Here is a 20,759-nt window from a genome sequence, read left to right on the forward strand (position 1 = left end):
GCCTACTCTAGTTCTCATGTGGATATTTTATAAAGGATTAACAGTTTCAAGCAAAGCTACAGTGAACAACTATGCAGAGGGATCAATTAAGAATAAGACGCTAGCCGAATGTCAAGCACTTTTTGATACTTTAGTACTCGAAACGCAACATTCTAAAGCAAGAGGAAGACATGCAGGAGTTTTTGAGATTAATAATTCTACTGATTTTGATTCAAAGGCACAAGTGGATGCGATTGCTAGTAAATTGGATAGTTCGCTTTCTATGAATAGGAGAGCACCAGTTCAAGAGGTTTGTTCCATATGTGCAGTTCCTGGTCATGCCACAGTTGGTTGTCCGTATGGAGTTTATTTTCCAAAATTTGTCCAAGAGCAAGCGAACATGGTGAATGCTTACAGACGTCCTGGTAACGATCCGTACTCCAACACTTATAATCAAGGATGGAGAAACCATCTAAATCTCTCATGGGTCAACAATCAGAATGTGCAAAAGCCACCATTAAGTTTTCAACCTCAAGAGAAGAAGAATAATTTGGAAGATGTCATTGCTCAGCTTGCCAGTAACGTAAATACTTTTTCTGTCAATACAAATCAATTTATAAGAAAAACTGAGACAACTCTTCAAAACCAGGCTGCTTTGATAAAAAATTTGGAGGTTTAAATGGGGCAGTTAGCTCATTCATTCGCAGTTAGAGAAAAATGTTCTTTTCCAAGACAAACTGAAGTTAATATGAGAAACCATGAGCAAGCTAAATCAATAATTCTTCAGAATGGAAAACAAGTAAAGACTAGAGTGGATTTGGGACCAAATATTGAGGAGATAGAGGTTGAAACTGCACAAGAACAGCAACCAATTGTCGTACAACCATCAGCCACCATGGGAACCACCGCCAACACTTCTCAGGAATCTGCCATTGCCGCTATGCTGCTAACTAAGCATGTTGTCCACCCCATGATGCCATACGTTCCTCCTATTCCTTTTCCTCAGTGGCTCAAGAAGAATAAGTTAAATGAGAAGTATTTCAAATTCTTAGAGATGTTTAAGAAATTCCAGATTAATGTTCCATTTGCTGATGCTCTGGAGCAGATGCTGAACTATGCCAAATTCATGAAGTATCTCAAAGAAAAGAAAATTTGGCGATCATGAGAAGATTGACAGAAGAATGCAGTGCAATCCTTCAAAGAAAGCTTCCACTCAAGCAAAAAGATAGATGGAGTTTCAAAATTCCATGCATTATTGGCACTAATTTATTTGAAAAAGCGTTATGTGATTTGCGTTCTAGTACTAATTTCTTACCTTTATCTGTTGCTAAGAACATTGGAATGGGTGAATTTAAAGCCACTACTATTTCTTTGCAGATGGTGGATAGATCAATTGCATATCCAGAGGAATTATCGAAGATGTGTTAGTGAAGGTTGACAAGCTGATTTTTCCAGTAGATTTCTTGGTGTTGGATATGGAAGAAGATTACAAGACTCAGTTGATTTTGGGTCAACCCTTTCTTATCACGACAAAGACTATAATTGATGTGGAACAAGGGGTTTTGACACTGAGAATTGGGGAAGAGAAAGCAACATTCAAAGTGTTTGAGGCTGAAAATTTTCCAAGAGAAGCGGACGATTATTTTCGCGTCAATCTAGTTGATACCATGCTTTAAGAAAAATTCAGAGTTAAGAAGCCCAATGATCCTATGGAAGCTGCACTAGTTCATGTTGCTATTTCAAAGGATGAAAATCAACTTTTAGCGGAATGTGCTCTTTACTTGGATGCTTTTAAATCGGTTGAAAAGAGTGGACGGTTGGAGTTCAAAGACCTTAGACCTGCACCTTCAAAATTGCAACCAAGTATCATAGCCGCACCTACCTTTAATTTGAAACCATTGCCTTCACATTTAAAGTATGCTTTCTTGGGAGCTTCTGAGACTTTACATGTTATAATTTCTGCAAATTTGAGTGAAGTTGAAGAAGAAAAACTATTGAGAATGTTAAGAAGCCATAGAATGGAAATTGGTTGGAGTATTGCTGACATCAAAGGAATTAGTCCGTCCATTTGTATGCATCAGATCTTGTTGGAAGACAATTACAAGCCTTCAGTTAAGCATCAACGTAGATTAAATTCAAATATGAAGGAGGTGGTTCGATTTGAGATTTTGAAGTTATTAAGACTGGAATAATATATCCAATTTCAGATAGTAAATGGGTGAGTGCTTCGCATTTGGTACCGAAAAAGGGTGGAGTTACAGTGGTGAAGAATGACAAGAATGAGTTAATTTCGACGAGGACTACAACAAGATGGAAAGTATGCCTTGATTATAGGAAATTGAACAATGAGACTCGAAAAGATCATTTCCCTTTTCCGTTCATTGATTTGATGTTGGATAAACTTGCGGGATATGCCTACTATTGTTTTTTAGATGGGTATTCTAGTTATAATCAGATTCCGATTACACTGGAAGACCAAGAAAAGATGACATTCACATGCCCCTTTGGTACTTTGCATATAGGCGTATGCCTTTTGGGTTATGTAACGCACCTGCTACTTTTCAAAGGTGCATGATGAGTATTTTTTATTACATGGTGGAGTGTTGTATTGAGGTTTCATGGATGACTTCTCAGTTTTTCGCTCATCGTTGATTCTTGTCTAGATAATTTGTCCTCAGTTTTGCGAAGATGTGAAAAACCAATTTAGTTTTAAATTGGGGAAAATGTCACTTTATGGTGCAAGAAGGGATTGTTTTGGGTCATAAAGTTTCAGTCAAAGGCATCGAGGTAGACAAGGTGAAAATTGAGACAATTTCAAAGTTATCGCCACCCACTTCCATCAAAGGAGTTCAAAGTTTCCTTAGTCATGCTGGTTTTTATTGTTGTTTTATTAAGAATTTCTCAAAAATTACAAAACCGTTGTGTAACTTGCTCCTTAAAGACGCGGAGTTTGTATTCGATTCATCATGTCTTGAGGCATTCAATGTGTCGAAAATGAAGCTCACGACAGCCCCTATAATAGTTGCATCGAAGTAGGAATTACCTTTTGAGAATATGTGTGATGCAAGTGATTGCTATTGGAGCAGTTTTGGGTCAGTGGAAAAACAGGCTCATGCATGTGATTTATTATGCTAATCGAACTCTCAATGATGCACAATTGAATTATGCCACTACCAAGAAAGAGCTTCTAGCCGTTGTCTTTGCTTTAGACAAATTCCGTTCTTATCTCATTGGTTCAAAGGTAATTGTCTACACTGATCATTCAGCTTTGAAGTATTTATTATCCATGAAAGATGCAAAGCCTCGGTTGATTTGATGGGTGTTATTATTACAAGAGTTTGATTTAGAGACATGGGATAAAAAGGCGCCTGAAAATGTGGTGACATATCATCTTTCTTCGAATTATGCATCATGAAGGTGACAATGACTTAGTTCTTATTTCCGAAACATTCCTTGATGAGCAGCTCTTTACCGTTAAATCTTCAGTCAATCCTTGGTATGCAGATTATGTCAATTATTAGTTAGTGATATCATGCCTCCTGATTTGACTTGGCAACAGAAGAAAAGATTCATTTCTTTAGTCGGACATTATTATTGGGATGAGCCGTATTTGTGGAAGCATTGCCCAGACCAATGTATAAGATGGTGTGTTCCTGATGACGAGATGGAGGAAATCTTGCCACATTGCCATTCTCTAACATGTGGTGGTCATTTTGGTGCTACAAAGACTACTGTCAAGGTACTACAATCTGGTTTTTAGTGGCCTACATTGTTTAAGGATGCCCATACTTTTGTTTATGCATATGATCGCCACCAACATGTTGGAAATATCTCAAGCAGACATCAAATGCCATTGAATAATATTCTAGAAATCGAACTTTTTGATGTATGGGATATTGACTTCATGGGACCATTTCTATCATCTTATGGCAATCAATACATCTTGGTAGCTATGGATTATGTTTCAAAATGGGTTGAAGCAATCGCTTTAGCCACTAATGATGCTAAGGTTGTTGTTCATTTTCTCTGAAAGCATATTTTCACTCGCTTTGGCTCCCCGCGTGCCATTATTAGTGATGGAGGCAAGCACTTTTGTAATCATCACTTTAATGCTTTCTTGGCGAAATATGGAATCACGCATACGGTTGGTACACCTTATCATCCATGAACTAGTGGGTAGGTTGAGATTTCTAATCGAGAGATCTAGTAGATTTTAGAGAAGACTGGGATTTTCATGCAAAGATTAGGCTGCAAAGTTGGATGATGCGTTGTGGGCATATCAGACTGCATTCAAGACTCCAATTGGCATGTCTCCGTATCGATTGGTGTTTGGAAAAGCATGTCATCTACCAATGGAATTGGAGCATAAAACTTTTTGGGCAGTGAAGAAGCTTAATTCTGAGATGGGCGTAGCGGGAGAAAAGAGAGCTCTTCAATTGAATGAGATGGAAGAATTTCATAATGATGCATATGAAAATGCTAAAATCTACAAGGAACGTACCAAAAAGTGGCATGATCAACACATTCTTCATTGTGAATTCTATATTGGCCAACAAGTTCTTTTGTTTAATTCTCAGTTGAAACTCTTCCCTGGGAAGTTGCAAACACGATGGTTTGGTCCTTTTACAGTTGTTTAAGTTTTTCTGCATGGAACGATTGAAATTCGTGATCATACTACATTCAAAGTTAATAGACAGCGATTGAAACAATATCTTTCTACCAGTTTTGAGCGAAACACTAATATTGTGACCTTTGCTTCTCCCAAGTGATTGCAAAGCCAAGTCGGGCCGAGGACTTTAAACTAAGCGCTTGTTGGGAGGCAACCTAACCAAGTTCAGTCGTTCCTTTCCTTGTTTATTAGTTTTGCATTTTCTTCCTTTCTTGCCCATGCTACTCATTGCATCTTTATGTTGTGATATTACATTGAGGACAATGTTTAGTTTAGGTTTGGGGTGGGGAGAATAGGTTTTTTTTTTTTTTTTTTTTTTTTTTTTTTTTTTTTTTAGTTTGGTTGATTCATTTGAATTTTTGTTTTTAAGGTCAACATTTAAGATTTTTGTGTTCCAAGTTTAATAATATTTATTTCTTCACCCACATGATGATTTGAACATGTTTAGTTTGTCATTTCAAATGTGTTTGGAGTGGTTTTTGTTGTTATATGCCAAAGAAATTGCAAAATTGCATTTTGAGTTCATATTTTTGGTCATAATCAACTTAGCGACCTAAATTAATTTTGGATATTTTTCAAGTTAATTTGACGATGCCAACATGTTAAGAATGTTTAATATGATGTTTTGGAATAGGTTTGGGATAGAAATTCGACCTACATTGTGAATTTCGAGGTTTAGAAGCTCAAAAAGTGAAAATAAACATGTAAATTTGATGCATAATTTCTGCAGATTTTTTGTCATAAAAAAGCTTTAGTGACAATCTTCAAAGATTTTCTCCGTCAGAAAAGGGCTTGTTCATACTTTTAGCAATGGTTTCTGGGAAATTTTTTGTCACTAAAAGCCAGTTTTGCTTATTTTTGTAGATTTTTATCCTATGATGAAGACAACAATTTTGGGTCGGAATTCATTATTTTTAAAGCCATTCCTTCTTCCATGATGCCCAAAAATAGGTGTGTTCTCCTTCTTTATCTCATTTTCTTCCATGCTTTTATTTATACATCTTTATGTGATGAATTGTGTTTCAAAATTTAAAGGATGAGTAGGAATTAAAATTTTGGGATTGGGTGTTAGAATTTGTTGGAAACAATAAGAGTGGAAACATAAGTTGTTAAGGTTATTACTTTAATATTAATGGCGATGTATATGTCTTGCTAAATTTTTCTTCCTTTGCTAAAGGGTTGCCTAGAAGGTTTGTTCATCACATTCTTTGTACCATTCATTTTGCCATGTCTCAAGTACTTTGGTGGACAAACTGTCCATGTTTGGATGATGTGGAGAAATAGTGGAAACTACCCATGTGAGTTGTTGAGCCTATGCTTTTTTTGAGAGGGTTTATTTGTTTCTACTCTTAAACACTTTTCAATTTCTTTCTTTAATTTTTATGATCTCTTTAACATTAGTTTGCATTGGGTACTAAAGAACTTTAATATATGTTGGGTATTTTTTTTCATTGGGTTAGACGGAACTATAGAAACGATGTTAGGCTATGCATGTTTTCCACTACTAAAAGGCCTATTTCCTACCCTTTTGTGTGCTCCATTAATCCCATTGAAGCCAAACATTTAGCCTTTTCTTTCATCACCCACATAAATTCTTATCCACTCTACCCTATATTAGCCATACCATATAGCTTGAGAGATACCAAGGTGATACCATAAGAAATCAAGGTTCCGTTCTACATCAAAGTAGTGATGTGTACCGAGGTTCCATGTGTCGTATTATTATTTCTTGTAGTTATTCAAGAGTAAAAAAAAAACAACTGCTCCCTGTGTAATTATTTTAGTAATTATCTTATAACTGACATTACACAAACTAATTGGTCTTAAAATGATCCACCGTTTTAGAATTATCCACTTTAGAGATCAAAGCAATGTTAGTATGATTTATCAAAGCAAGAGTTTAGCCATTAGCAAAGAACTTCACTAAGTTGATAACAGGACTTTTAACATGCTCCCAACAATCCGGAAAAGACGTGGCATGTGAGCCATTAAGGCTAGGAGGGGCATTAACACTTCCATTGGATCTAACAACCCTTTTTGTAAATTCAACCTTTTTGAAAGAATTTTCTGGTCTACAAACGGCCAATTCAGATTGTTTTGATGAAGTGTAGACATTGTTGTTCCATTTGATGTGTATGTGATTTGGTTAATGCTCGTTTATGATTTTGTATGATTAACATCATATTAAGTTATTAATTAGTTAGCAATTGAGCAATCCTAAATACATAAAAACAATGAAATTGACAGAAGCGACATAAAATAATTAAAATGTCACACATGACACAGTCGGATGAACTACACAATTTACTAATTGAAGTCGCACACCAAAATGAAAATTGAGGTATAATCCAAGAATCACGTTGTAATTAACCAAACTTTTAGTAATTCACTTCAAATTAAGAAAATTATATTAATTTCACTTAATTAAAGTTATCTTCATCTATAAATTGTAAGCTGTAACTATAGACTTGATATTCGATCTCAAAACTTCCTTCAAACGAAAATTTCAATTTGCAATTTTTTTTTCATAGTACGTACCACTGAGCAGTTTAAAATATTATCAGTTAAATCTTGTATAAAACCTGTATCGATAAACTGTACATACCTTTGTATTTTGTGTGCGACTTCTCTCACATGTAGCTAGTAAAATTGTTGGTCACAAAAGAGAGAGAAAATATCTTTACAAAAAGAGTTGAAGGCTGAAATTATCAAAAGTCCATATAGATTTGACCGCCTCTCCACGTCATTTCTGGTGCTTTGCTTTTCTATCAATCCCTTCGAATTCTACGCTTCCATAAAACCCCATTCCAATCCACACCCAAGCCCTCACACAGGGAGCAGTTGAAGCTTCATCCATGGCTGACCACTCCGATGACTTAGACGAACTCCTCGATAGTAATACAAGAAGCTTTTGCTTTTGCTCTCTCTCTATCTCTCTCATCATGTTTTGATTTCACCTTCAATTGCTCTTTCAGGTGCTTTGGATGACTTCCAGAATCTCAACCTCCAGAAACCCTCCCTTCAAAGGTCTCTCTTTCCCTCCTCCTCTCTATCTCCTAAGCTTCAATCTTTACTAATTACTATGCTATAATATTACAATTTCCGTGTTTGTGTTTCTCCAGAATTATCAGTTGGTACTGTGTGGTAAGTACGAACATCGCGAATCGAAATTCTGATTTCTTGGTTCCGAAGCAGTTTATAACTCTTCATAAATGTTGTCTAGAATTGTTATCTCATTCAACATTTAGTTTTCGAACCTAGAAAGCAATCAAATGATGGGTGTTTGTAATTTCCCTTTGCCCAAATTGTGCAGCAGCATTTTCAACTTATGTAGTTACGGATATAAGCAAAACCCGTGAAGAAAATTGTAGAAAAAATTCGTGAAGAAAATCGTAAAATAAGTCGGGCATAATGGATTAGATACTTGTAGTACTGGAAATGTGTGAACTTATGCCGCAATCTGAGTATTTAGCTTTCTTTTACTTGTCATAGAAGTAAAGAATCTACGGAGGACAAGAAAGAACCTTCCTTGCCTGCTGGGGTTCAAGGACTTGGCATGGGATTACCTGAAATAAGGGCAAAGAAAAAGGGGAAGCAAAAGGTTTCAGGAGAATCGCATGTTTCTGAGGCACTTGATAAGCTCAGAGAGCAGACAAGAGAAGCTGTTAAGGGACTCGAATCCGTGACAAGTGCAAAACCAGGTGGAGATGATATTGTGGACGATGCAATGGTGGAGGATTGGGTCAAGCAGTTCGAGAGTCTTGCTGGGTCTCAGGTAATGTGCTTTGTGCTTGTATGAATTACATTTGTTTTTTTTTTTCTTTCTTGTTTGGGTTTTTCTCAAGGTTTTCTGCTTATTGTTTGGTTAGGTTTGAATGCAGTTTGAGCTGTTATTGGTTTGCAAATTGTATTTTCGACACAGTTATGCATGATTTTTGTGAATACTTGCAGTTTGATCTGTTAACCTCCTTTTCCTTGGAAAATTGTTTCTTTTAAATTTTTGTAATGTACGGTCTAACAAAATTTTGTTTGCAGATGGTTGTGTGTGATTATGATCCATGTCTGATTTTAATTATATTTCTACGGAGAATATTGATCAATTTCTGGTGTGGTAGTTGTAGGATTTCAGGTTATGATAGGCTATCAGTAAAGAATATAGAGTCCGTTTTCTGAATTTTTATGGTTCTTGCCCTAAGTTTTTGGCCATCTGACCTGGACTGATACTTGGATTGGCAATTGTCTATGGTTCACGAAGCCAGATTTTCCAAAAGTGAAATTGGTGCCAAAGTCTTTGGAACTGGCCTTAAAATGCCAATTAAATATCATATGAAGGACCAGTTGTACATTGGAGTCGGGGAGAGAGAATATTGAAAGATAAATTTTGACCCTTGTCCTTCTTTTTACGTTTCTTGGACTAGTGATTGTCTCTACGTGAAGGGAATATGTCTGTCATCGATTATGCCGAAAAGTTTGAGGAATTTATGTTCAGATGCAAGTTAACTAAGGACAGACTGATAACCCTCTATTGTATCAGGATGAGCTTCCACCATTTTACCGAGATTATCAGTTGGTACAAGAATTGGATTGTTACGTGGAACCAACCACCATGTTATCGACTTGATACTTGTGAAAAACTTTGGTGGTTGTTTTTCTTCTATGACTCATTTGCTTACTTCTTCTAACGTCTATAACTAAAACGCAGTAAGTAGTGTAAGCTCTAGTTCGAACTTTGGAATCTAAATATGAGGTGAATTGTTGAACATGTAATGGCTTCTGACATTGTTTGAGAACAATGTCTGGATACATTGGTGATGTTCGATTATAAAGACACTCCTACTGCCTTTACCACTCAAGAACTAAAATAGAAACTGTTCTTATTTGGTTTTACGTCAACATCATCAAATCACTATGTAGGAGAAAATGAAGAGGAATTGATGAAGGAGAGCACTTTTCAAGCATTGTTTCGATGTGATGGTCCATTTCACATTCTGGTTATAGACAACGGTAGTCATGCCAATATAATTGTTGAAGATATTGTGACCAACATTGGGTACCTACTAAGCCCCATCCAACTCTGTGGACAAAATAACAAAAATCTCAAAATCCACTACTGATATCTGGTACCTTATTCTTTTGGAAGATTGGTTGATAATTGATGCAGACAACACAAGATGGGTGCTGCCTCGAGTTATGGTCGGCATAAGATGATGTCTAATTTCTTAATTATTTTTATCTGTTATTAAATTTAATTCTTTGCTGCATCCATGAAACAAATTAGTATAATTCATGTCTGCGTTGTTCCTGTGAAGTGGTTTAAATAGCTAAAGGAAATTTATTGAGGTGTTAACCCTTCCAAATATTCTAAGAGGCTTTACTTATTCAAGTGGCCGAACGACTAGACAAAACAAGGTCAACTGGTCTCAGATGGTTTTAACCTTGGTTGCCTTTCGGTACTAGATTTCATGACACCCGACATTGTAGGCATCAAAGACTCTGGTGGCAATATATATACATATATATGTATATGTATATGTATATATTTATATGTATGTATATATGTATATGTATATGTATATATTTATATGTATGTATATATGTATGTATATATGTATGTATTTATGTATATATTTATATGTATGTATTTATGTATATATTTATATGTATGTATTTATGTATATTGTTTTCTTGTGTATTATATTTTGCATAAACAAATTCTTTCAATTCAGTGTTTCATTTAATATGTTTTTTGGTAATCTTCGTATTAGTCCAGCACTCAGTTAGTGGCTCATGCATTGCTTGAAAGAAGTATTTTTAGAAATTAAAAGTTTTGGTTATGGTTTCAACGACCATTTCTAACTTTAAAGCTTTGGGGTCAAAACAAGTATTGTTTTCATTATGTACCGAAAGATAATCTAAACCATACCCGACCGACGAGTATATTTCTCAAGTGCATATGCCTTATGCTTTTGAAACTGTCTATAAAAAGTCATTTTATTTGTTTTAATAGCCCTGGAAGTAGTCAAACTATAGTAGACCTAGATTCAATGATCCTCCAATTTTATCTTTGTACTTTCCATGTATTTGAGACTATTTTACTTACATATGCAATGTTGGGCTTCTGAGTTTTGCAAAATTTGAGCTAACGTGGGTTCTAAAGGTGTCATATTTATCAGCATAATAATCTCCTATATCTCTGTATATCTCCTTTTAAGTGTTAGGATCTGGTTTATAAAGAAATGCTTTACTAAATGTTCATTGTATTTGATAAATATGTTTTACCTTTTACCTTCCTCCTCGATGCTTTGTCGAATTGGCCAAACATCTATATGTCCAACATGTTGAATAAACCCCTATTATTTGTGTAGGACATGGAATCTATTGTTGAGACCATGATGCAGCAGCTGTTGTCTAAGGATATTCTTCATGAACCAATGAAGGAAATTGGAGAAAGATATCCAAAGTGGTTGAAAGAGCATGAAGCAAGTTTGAGTAAAGAGGATTATGAACGTTATTCTCACCAGTACGGACTCATAAAAGAACTTAACGAAGTCTACGAAAAAGATTCTGGAAACTTCAACAAGATTTTTGAGCTCATGCAGAAAATGCAAGAATGTGGCCAACCACCTAATGATATTGTGCAAGAGCTAGCTCCTGATTTTGATCTAGCTAGCCTTGGACAACTGTAAGTCTTCTCTACTGTGTTAATCATGAAGATCTGAATCATCGGTTCTTATGCAAATTTTAAATTGCTCGTACATCTTAAATTATCTGATTACCACATTTTCATTTTTTGTATTTCGTATGGAATACTGTTGTTAGATTTTATTTATTTGGAAGAACAACTGTTGGTGCAATCTTATCAGGAAAATGGTCCGAGTACATTTAGTGTTAAGTATTGGAATTAGCGAACCACTTGGTTTTCAGAGTTATTCAGATTCGGAATTCTAGACCAATCATCAGATATTTATGTACTGCTAAATCAATAGGAGAAGATTGCCTCTTCTGTAAAGCTGTGAGACCTTGAATCTGTTCTGCAGGAGAAAGACACCGAGATTGAAATTTTGAATAGAAGATTCTGTTTGGAGCAAATTGATGTTCTGCACGTTTATTTGTCATATCAAAACTTAATATGCACTGTTATGTTACGAAGGACAATCAGATAGCTTTCTTCTTGGCTACTATTCTACTAGTAATTGCATGTCCGGAAAATTAACTCAGTTAGCATGCTTTTACCATCAATTTGCACAATTTGTTTCGAAATATGGTGCAGTTATATCGATTGATGAACGTTGCTTTCCTTTGCAGGTCTCCAGAGATGCTGGAGTCTCAGAAAAATTGTTGTATAATGTGAGCAAATGTCTTTCCCCGACTACCTTTCATATACCCCTAGCAGTTATCCCTGAGGGCGCACAGTTATTTGGTTTTCAGAATTTGTGCAATTGGTTATTGCCTATTACAGTTGAATTATGTCAAAATCTATGAATTTTTTGAGCTGCCCAATTTCAGGCTGTGTTGGGACATAAAAGCTTGTATAAAATCTGGGGCTAATATGGGAGGGAAACTTTTCTATTTGTTTGTTGGTCTTTGGATGTAGCTTTTCCCATGTTGTATATGATGGTTGATAAGGGAAATGATTTTTGCCCACCATTTTTCATATCTTGCACACCTTTTTCTTTTCTCGACCCATTTGATTAATAAAATATAAGGAAAATCATGGACTCGAGTTGCCGAGGGGTGTGCAAAACGTGAAAATGGGGGGCGGTGCAAAAATCACTTCCTTTAGGCCATCTCTAATGGAGAGGGTTGTAAGTCTAAAAGTAAAAAAAATGATCTGATTTGTCAAAAAATTCGTCTCCAACCAATGGTTAGGCTATAATTCTATGAAATCTATCAGGCGCTTATTTTGCCAAATAGGCATCAGGTTAGCCAGATGTAATCCTTCTTTTAAAGAGAATTTTTTGTAAGGCTATAATTCTGGACGGGGTTACTATTCAGTTAAAACTTGTTTCGTGCTCCACTCTTTTATCAAAACAAAGTGTACGTGACGCAACTTATTTTAACTAGATAGAAAAGTAGCATTTTATTCGCGTCGATATAGTTTGTTTGGAAACTAATAGAGAAAAAATACAAGTACATAAATTAAACATTATGTTTTCCAAATGAGAAAGGGCTGAGAGACTTAGATACATGAAATGAATAAATACAATTGAATCGAATACATCAAAGAAATCTTAATACAAAAGCCTTGGAGACTTGGAGTGCAAACAATATTACAAGAATTGAATGAATGAATGAATAAATAAATTAAGGAATAGCAGAAGATATAGAAAGCAAAAGTAAAAGCTTAGGCATCACCGGGTGCGATCCAGTGCCTGCCATTGACGAAGCTCTTGGCGAGGAACGGATGAGCCAAGTCGTACTCAAGCTCCGGGGCACATGACACCCCTCGCAGGGCTTCTGCTCCTGGCCCCCAGCACTTGTACACTCCCAGATACACACTCCCACTGCATTCCAACAATTACTTTAGGTCAGTTGGGCGGGAAATTCAAACTCGGAAACTCAAACACGATGTGATAGTTACGAATGGCATGACATATGATTATCTTACTTGTTAAAGAAGAAAATAGTTTGGGTATTTTGTGAGCATTATCTGAGACAATCACGGATGCGCTCACATTTACATAAGTGACTCCTACTATTATTGCATGTTTCATGACAGTTGTCAGTCACTCACGCAATTATGCTCGCGGGTAATATTCCCTACTTTTTTTTTTTTTTTTTTTTTTTTCAGTATCACCCGACAATCTTTGTGAATAGCTGGCATTGGGTGTAGCCAAATCATGGTTTCACCTCAACTTTTTTTGAGCTTTCTACGGCCTTGTCTTGTTGACTAAATTTGATGCCAACAATGATCAGGAGCCCAAACACTCATAATTGAGCACATAACCAAAATATAATGGGCCATACAGACATTCTTATTTTCAAAAAGACAAATAAAAATATTGTTTTCTTAATCAATATTTTAAATTATTCTGATCTAGAATGAGAGATCGAAACTCCAATATAATGGATTTTGATCTCATCCGGATGAGGATTTTAGAGATCCTCATCTCTTATCCGTTTATCGTACATCGTGCAGTAAAAAATTATTTTTAATTTTTTTATTTAAAACACAAATATTACCTAATAAAAACTGATCGCACGATGTATACTGAACGGATATGACGAGGATTCTCACAATCTCATCCCAATATAATGAGACGAGTATATCGACCTAATCAACTAATCTAACTTATATATGCACCAACTAATCAAACCTACGTATGTAAGAAATTATGGCAGTTAAACAGAAAATAAAGGGGAATATATGGTTAATTACTTTGTAGCAGTACTTCTTGTGATTGTGTTGTTCCAGTCATCCCAGGCACCGTGTGCAACCACGTCATCAAAGTAGGTGTAGGAATATACGATCCGGGAGTACTTGCCCATGGCCCGACCTACGTACAACGGACCCGTACCGGTAACCCGGCAGTTCAGGAAAGCGAACCCTGACTTATCATCCGGCGAGTTCCTGTAGTGGGCTGCAAGGGACCCGAACTTGGTTGCTATCGAGTGCAGCTCACAGTCCTGTGTGCCAACAGTAAAGCTGTATAAGTCAAAACAATGATAGTATATGTTGAAAACAAAACAGGGGTAATTTGAGATTTACTGCATATATATATTCACTTGGATTTGTTCTTGAGATTAATCATTTTGTTCAATACCTTTTAGTATGGTGTAATATTCAACTTGAAGCGTGGTTATACATGTTATAACTCAAGAATAATCTAGACTCTCGGCATCACATCACTTTTATAATTTCATTCAAATTTCTTTAAGCAGTAAAATACAAACACATTTTAATGTTAATCATTCACACCAATGCTAAGTGACTAATGCCAATAGTTACTCTTGAACATCTAGTTAGTAGTTACATACATCTATGTGCATGACTATCAAATGTTGATTCGTCATTGAGTGATTAATAATTGTTGATTGGTGTAAAGCTTACATTTTAAGTAATAGATACCTTAATCCCTGGCTTTACATGCATGGTAAATGATGAAACTGTTGCCAGTAAAAGATAAGATAAAAATGCTGAAGAAAAAGCAAGCTCACTTTTCATGGATTTATGTGCACCCATTGACATCACTGTCACAAAAGATGCTGCAGAAGACACGCAAACATCTTTTTCTTTTGACAGAGTGACAATAACAAGGTGCATCTGCGTCCCAAAAGGAAAAAGTCACGGGTTTTCGTATATCGTATTGATCTAAATTATTGGCCGGAGCACAATTAGACAAAGTGGCATGCATGATTCAAAATACTAATTAATTTATGCTAATTGAATAACTGGATTAATTAGCTAGGTTTATATGTATAGCTTCTTACTTTGTACATGGACCGACCATTCCCAAAAATGAAGTCTATGGAACCCTCAATGTAACACTCCTTGAAGTAATGGCGTCCTACGTCGTCACAGAGTGTGTCTTGGGCGCCATAGAAGCCACAGCCTGAGAAGTACGCCTTGTCGCACGATATCCGAAATGCCACCGCTTGCCATCCTTGCATCCCCGGCATCGGTGCTGGTGCAGTATTCTGCAACCAATAAACCAAGATCAATATTACTAATGATGCATGCATGCAATCACTTAAAATGAATCTGGTTTTTAAAATGTGGCCTCTCTATTGTTACACCGTAAAATCTGAGGTCATATATTATTATATATGGGCGTGTTTGTGCTATGAAGTAGCTAGCTACGTATACACCTTTGTTGTTACGTACCTTGAAGCTAATATTTCTGGCAGAGAAATAGTTAGCAAAGACAGTAACAGAAGCCGTTCGGTAAGTTCTGAGCTGCTGGCCGTTGGGTCCAGGGTCACTGGCACGGTCATGCCATTCGATCACCGTCGCATCTTTCCCGGCTCCTTGAAACGTGATGTAAGGCTTCGTCGCCGGCACTACCACTTTCTCTCTGCATTAATTAATATTGTTGTTCTTAATTCTTATGATAGTCTGCGTGCTTAATTCTATATGTAATTAACTTACTAAGTTTAAGAAGAATTTTAATATCAATGTTATTAACAATTATAATTACATGTAACATCCGGGCTTGATTAGGATGACAACATTGACCGTGTTGTTCACCGGGACCGCATTGACGGCGGACTGGACAGACTGGAAGTCCCCGGAGCCGTTCACGTCGACCGTGATCAGGCGGTGGCCGCTGGGTCCAGCCCACTTGTGGTGGTGCTTGGAACTGCTGCTATCGGTGGCAGGGGTTGGTGACGAGGTCATGAGACTGCTGCGGACTAGTACGTGAGAGCTTCTCGCTGCCGTCACAACTGGCACTGCATGAAACAACATTAACAAAGTAAGTATGTTGCACACCAAGTAGAAACAAATGAATGATAACACAAGAGAATGCGAAGCCATTGAATTGAATCCAAAATTATTGTAGTAAAAAATATTGAGAGAGAGAATGTGGTGGGAAGATTGCTCTCTGAGTTATTAGATCATGCGACTGCAAGAGAGCTAGGAGGTATGGAAGAAATGAAACTGCTATATATATATATATATATATATATATGTATGTATATCCATATATCTATGCAGAATGCCAAACATACAATTTTAGCACTTTCTCCAACGGTCATAATTTTAGAGTTGCTTCGATCGGTTGCTTATGCTAAAAAAATATCCTTTGGAATGGATAGGTATGTGGGTCAACATATTTTTGGCTTAATTTTCATGGACAAACCCAGCGGTGAGAAAGATAACTCCTAATCAATAGTGGCTACGATGTGTCTAAAGTCTCCATCCAGCTTGAGGAATCTAGCTAACTCACTGTCTTTTTTTGTTGTTGTCAAAGGCTATACCCTATGTCTGTAATTCATGAACTCTGTGATTTTAGTTTATGAAGTGAATATTAGTATATTGCACTTGGCTCGAGTGTTATCGCCATTTCTTTACGTAATGTACTAATTTATAGTTTATAATTTAGGAAGACTAATGAAAAAAGCTTGAAAATTTTGAGTTTTAACGATAAGGACAAAACAAAGGGTAAAGTGAATATTACCAAGTTTGACTTTTTAGTGTAAAAATGTGGTTTTTCGTTAAAGTAAACAGTACCGTGGACTTTTCGTTAAAACTCCCTTATAATTTAGGTGAAAGACGACCTTAATGTAAGAAAAGGATTGATTTAGCGTAAGAATGTTTCTAGTGTAGACCCTAACTTGGGAAAAAGAAATACGGTAATGCCGATCAAGATGAATGTTATCTTATCTTAAGAATATTTTCTTGCCACATTGTTTGGCACTAATGCTAATGTTACCAGTAAAATCTTGATCGCCATTTCGTCGGTATTCAGTTAAAAACTTTTAAATTTAAGTATGGTTCAAATTTTGATGCCTCAAACAAAAGCTTTGACAAGACAACATATTATTTGTTTTCAATGTGGGTGGGGAGTGGGGAGTTGAGGATAATCAACCTACAATTAGTTAACCTGAAGCTGATTTAACTCAGTGACATGGGTTGCAATTGTTTTCAATTCCATGTATATTATCTTCTTCTTTATTAAATTGTTTCCTTCATTGGTTCTTCTGAGACTTCTGTTACGGACATTTTTTATTTATCATTTGTAGACTAATAGTTCACTGATCCTGATCATGTTCTAACTTTTAGTGATGATAGAATGATTATTATCCTGTCCCGACAGTAACTCCCTTTAAATAACAACTTTAAACTGTTGCTGCATTTGCAGATCAAAAGCGTGCGAATTATTAACTTAATAATGTTGAGACAAAAAAGAAACAACTTGTTGACTTAATACTTCTTGTTTTATTCCTTACTGTATACCGTTCTTTCGAGTTTCTTCTGCTGCTTCCTTCAAACGGTCATTTGTTCTCAAGATATATATCCTGTGGTGGTGGGGGAATGGTGGTGGTGGTGGTGGGGTGCGTAAGCCGTGACAAATATTGATGGTCCAGGCATGGTTAAATACCATATTGTATTGTATTGTATTGTATTTGTAAGAGCACATCCATCGATCCATGCATATTTCTGGACAAGGTTGGTCCCCACCTTAATTTTTTTCAAAACTTTTTTGAACGTTGGGACGTGGATCCAACCCAGTTCCTCAGTTTTAACATAGAGCCAAACCATAACCACACATATACACAGATTGCCTTTTCCTTCTTCTGACGAAATAGCCATAAGAGTTGGATTTAGTAGTAGTATGAACTTTTAAAACGATGAACTTTAAAATGATGAAATTTATTAGACAAAAAAAATGATGAGTTTTAGAGGGTGCAATCATTTGAGAGTTTAAAGAATTTTAATGGGATATTCAATTAGAAATTTAAGTGATTCTCTTAATTCAAAGTGTATCAATAAGAATTTTAAAATAGTTTATTATAATTCTTAGAAATCCGAGTGTATTGAATTAGGATTTTAAAAAGTTTTTAACATTCTAGATGTATTCAATTAGGAATTTGATTTTAAAGAATTTTAAAAAGTTAAGGAATTCGAGGGAATTAAAGAGAATCATAATGTATTTTAAGCATTCACAAATCTCACATCTCCTCCTAAGATTTCGAGAGAACTAAATCAAAATTTTACTTGAAATCTCTACAAATTAATTAAACTTCATCAAAATCCATTAAAATCCCTCAAAATACCAACTGAATACACCTCTTAGTTTATCAATTGTGTACATTAGCTTACTTGACTTGTAAAACAACATGTTTGATTGTATCGTTAAAGTGTCTTGAGTCACTTGGTAGAATTAGCTTTTAGCAATTTCAAAAGGAGTAATGTTATCCACACACAAATTTTTACTTATCACATCCCCCTTTTCAATTTTTAATCATCAGATTGAATGAATTGAAGAAGAAGAAGATAAATGATAACAAATTAACAAGATGTATAAAAAGTAAAAATAAGTGTGTGTGAATAGAACTTTCCTTCAAAAGTGGCTATCAAATGAATGAAGAGAGACCAACTTGTAGAGCTTATAAAGGTATCCATTCAACTCGCTTATAGGTATAGGCTTATAGACTTGTAGTTCAAGGCAAACTTCAAGGCAAACTTCAGCCCTTGAATATCCTCCCAACTTAAACACTTTACAAAAGTGAGCACTTAACACAACATAACTCTTTTTCTTGCTTTGCAAGAATGCTTATATATATGCCAAGTAACAAGGATATCAATAATCACATGCTCTATAACATCCGCAACACCAATTAAACTGTAAGTAGCCAAAATTGTATTAAATGTGCAACACTAATCAAATTGTTAGTAGCCAAAATTGTATTATATTATCAATAATATATAGTATGGATAACACACAACAATCTAGTTGAGAAATATTACTTTACCATTTTACTCCATCTCTCTCTAGGTGATATTGATGCATAAACCCATTTGAGTTCCATAGAGCAATTCTGTTGGGTAAGCTTTCATGCATTTTTTGGGATCTATCTCTCTTATTTTACTTCTCAGGGGAAGTAAATGGAGATTTTGACGGTTTAGTGGGAGTGCTTCTCATGGCAATGATCTCAAAATGTAAATGCATGAACAACACAAGATTTAAGTGGTTCGCCAAATTGACTACATCCACTGGGGTTTGCTTTCATTGTATTTCACTATATAAGAGACTTACAAATACAATGAAAGATGGCTTAAAGCCTTAACAATATGTAAAAGAAAGGTAAGATGTAAGATGAAAGGGAGAATGACTTTTTGTTGGAGCTGTTCTTTTTCTTTTCTTTTTTTCTTCTTCCTCTCTCTTCTCTCCATGTCCCTTCCGTTGGTTCTTGCTCCTTCCTTTATAGAGATTGCATGACATCTTCATCTCCAAAAAAATCTCCCAAGTGTGCCAATAGAAAGAAACCAAGTATTGTGCTAATTATCACCATAAAATGTGTTCCAATAATAAGGCAACAAGTGTTGTCCTAATCATTAAGAATGATAAATGTTCTGTTATGTTCCCTTCAAGTGCAAATATAAGGATAGTATAGTGGCACAAGTACGGGTGTCGAACCACAGGAATTGATTAGACCTCTACAAATTACTAGCTTTATGTGAACCCTAACTAAGCAATGAAAATGAAAACTGAATTTAGATTTTTGTTTTTGAAAGCTAAAGTAACTTAAAATGCAAGACAAGATATAGATGAACGATAGATTAATTTAGAAACAATGGGAACGGAACTAGGGATGCCGATTTCACCGTTACAAGTTAATTCCATGAAAATTAAGTCAAAACACATTCAACTCTCCAATCTGCAACTAGGGTTCGTTTTACTTATTTATGATCATCCATTTGATGTGTTGTTGTGATCAAGTACTTCTAATCTGCAACCTAGTTGTGATGTTCAACTTAGATTAGCAAGTAAGAATCCGTTAAGAACAAGAAAACTTCAAAGAACCAAAGAAATCACATTGCAGGATGTATGCATAGTAGTTTCTTCAATCATTCACATGTCCACCAAGATTAAGCATGATGTGTACTATAACCTTGATCAAATAATTCATAAGCAGTTCTAATGGTGATCAAACATTAAGATTAACAAACAAACTATACTATAAAATCAATGAATGAAACAAGAATACAGATTGGTAATTTGAATAATTTAACTTAATAACATAGAGAAGGTTTGCAAGGCTACATCGAATTCCTCAGCTATGAACTTAATTACACAACATGATTACAAAATATATAAATATCAAGAAAAACATGAGTGAAATTTAAGTTCATAGAAGAAACCCCTTGATGCAATTCTGATGTTGAACTTCTCCAAGAATAGCGTGGTTTCTTCGGTGGCAACAGATGGTGAAGGGAAATAGGGTTTTGTTTTTGGAAGAAAGGCTAAAGAAAGAGAGGAGAGAGAGAGCTCTAGGTGACCCCAAGGGGGGCTTATGTAAAAGTGATCTGAAACCCTAGTATTTATATGCTAAATGGGGCTGCAAGATATTCCAAAGTAATCCCAACAACTTAGCCTTTATTTTACACGTTTTTGCCTTATTTGGCACCTCCAAATCAAGCTAGATATCCCAATTCTTTTCTTAT

The 20,759-nt window shown here is 35.6% G+C and overlaps 2 protein-coding genes across 2 annotated transcripts; one reads left to right on the plus strand and one right to left on the minus strand.

Annotated features, from left to right (window-relative positions):
- The first annotated feature begins 7,342 nt into the window (after positions 1-7,342).
- LOC137711383 (peroxisome biogenesis protein 19-1-like) lies at positions 7,343-12,220 on the plus strand. Its single transcript, XM_068450618.1, has 5 exons — positions 7,343-7,543; positions 7,624-7,675; positions 8,141-8,423; positions 11,014-11,330; positions 11,954-12,220. The coding sequence occupies exons 1-5, from the start codon at positions 7,504-7,506 to the stop codon at positions 11,997-11,999; spliced, it is 738 nt and encodes a 245-aa protein (XP_068306719.1). The 5' UTR covers positions 7,343-7,503; the 3' UTR covers positions 12,000-12,220.
- A 592-nt stretch (positions 12,221-12,812) lies between these two features.
- LOC137709677 (probable pectinesterase 68) lies at positions 12,813-16,204 on the minus strand. The gene is made up of 5 exons (XM_068448664.1): positions 15,787-16,204; positions 15,474-15,663; positions 15,080-15,286; positions 14,028-14,275; positions 12,813-13,152 (listed from the first exon to the last, which is right to left on the minus strand). Exons 1-5 carry the CDS (start codon positions 16,122-16,124, stop codon positions 12,993-12,995), a joined length of 1,143 nt encoding a protein of 380 aa, XP_068304765.1. The 5' UTR covers positions 16,125-16,204; the 3' UTR covers positions 12,813-12,992.
- Positions 16,205-20,759: the final 4,555 nt, after the last annotated feature.

Source organism: Pyrus communis, chromosome 12 (assembly GCF_963583255.1).
Source record: "Pyrus communis chromosome 12, drPyrComm1.1, whole genome shotgun sequence".
NCBI classification, from domain to species: Eukaryota; Viridiplantae; Streptophyta; class Magnoliopsida; order Rosales; family Rosaceae; genus Pyrus; species Pyrus communis.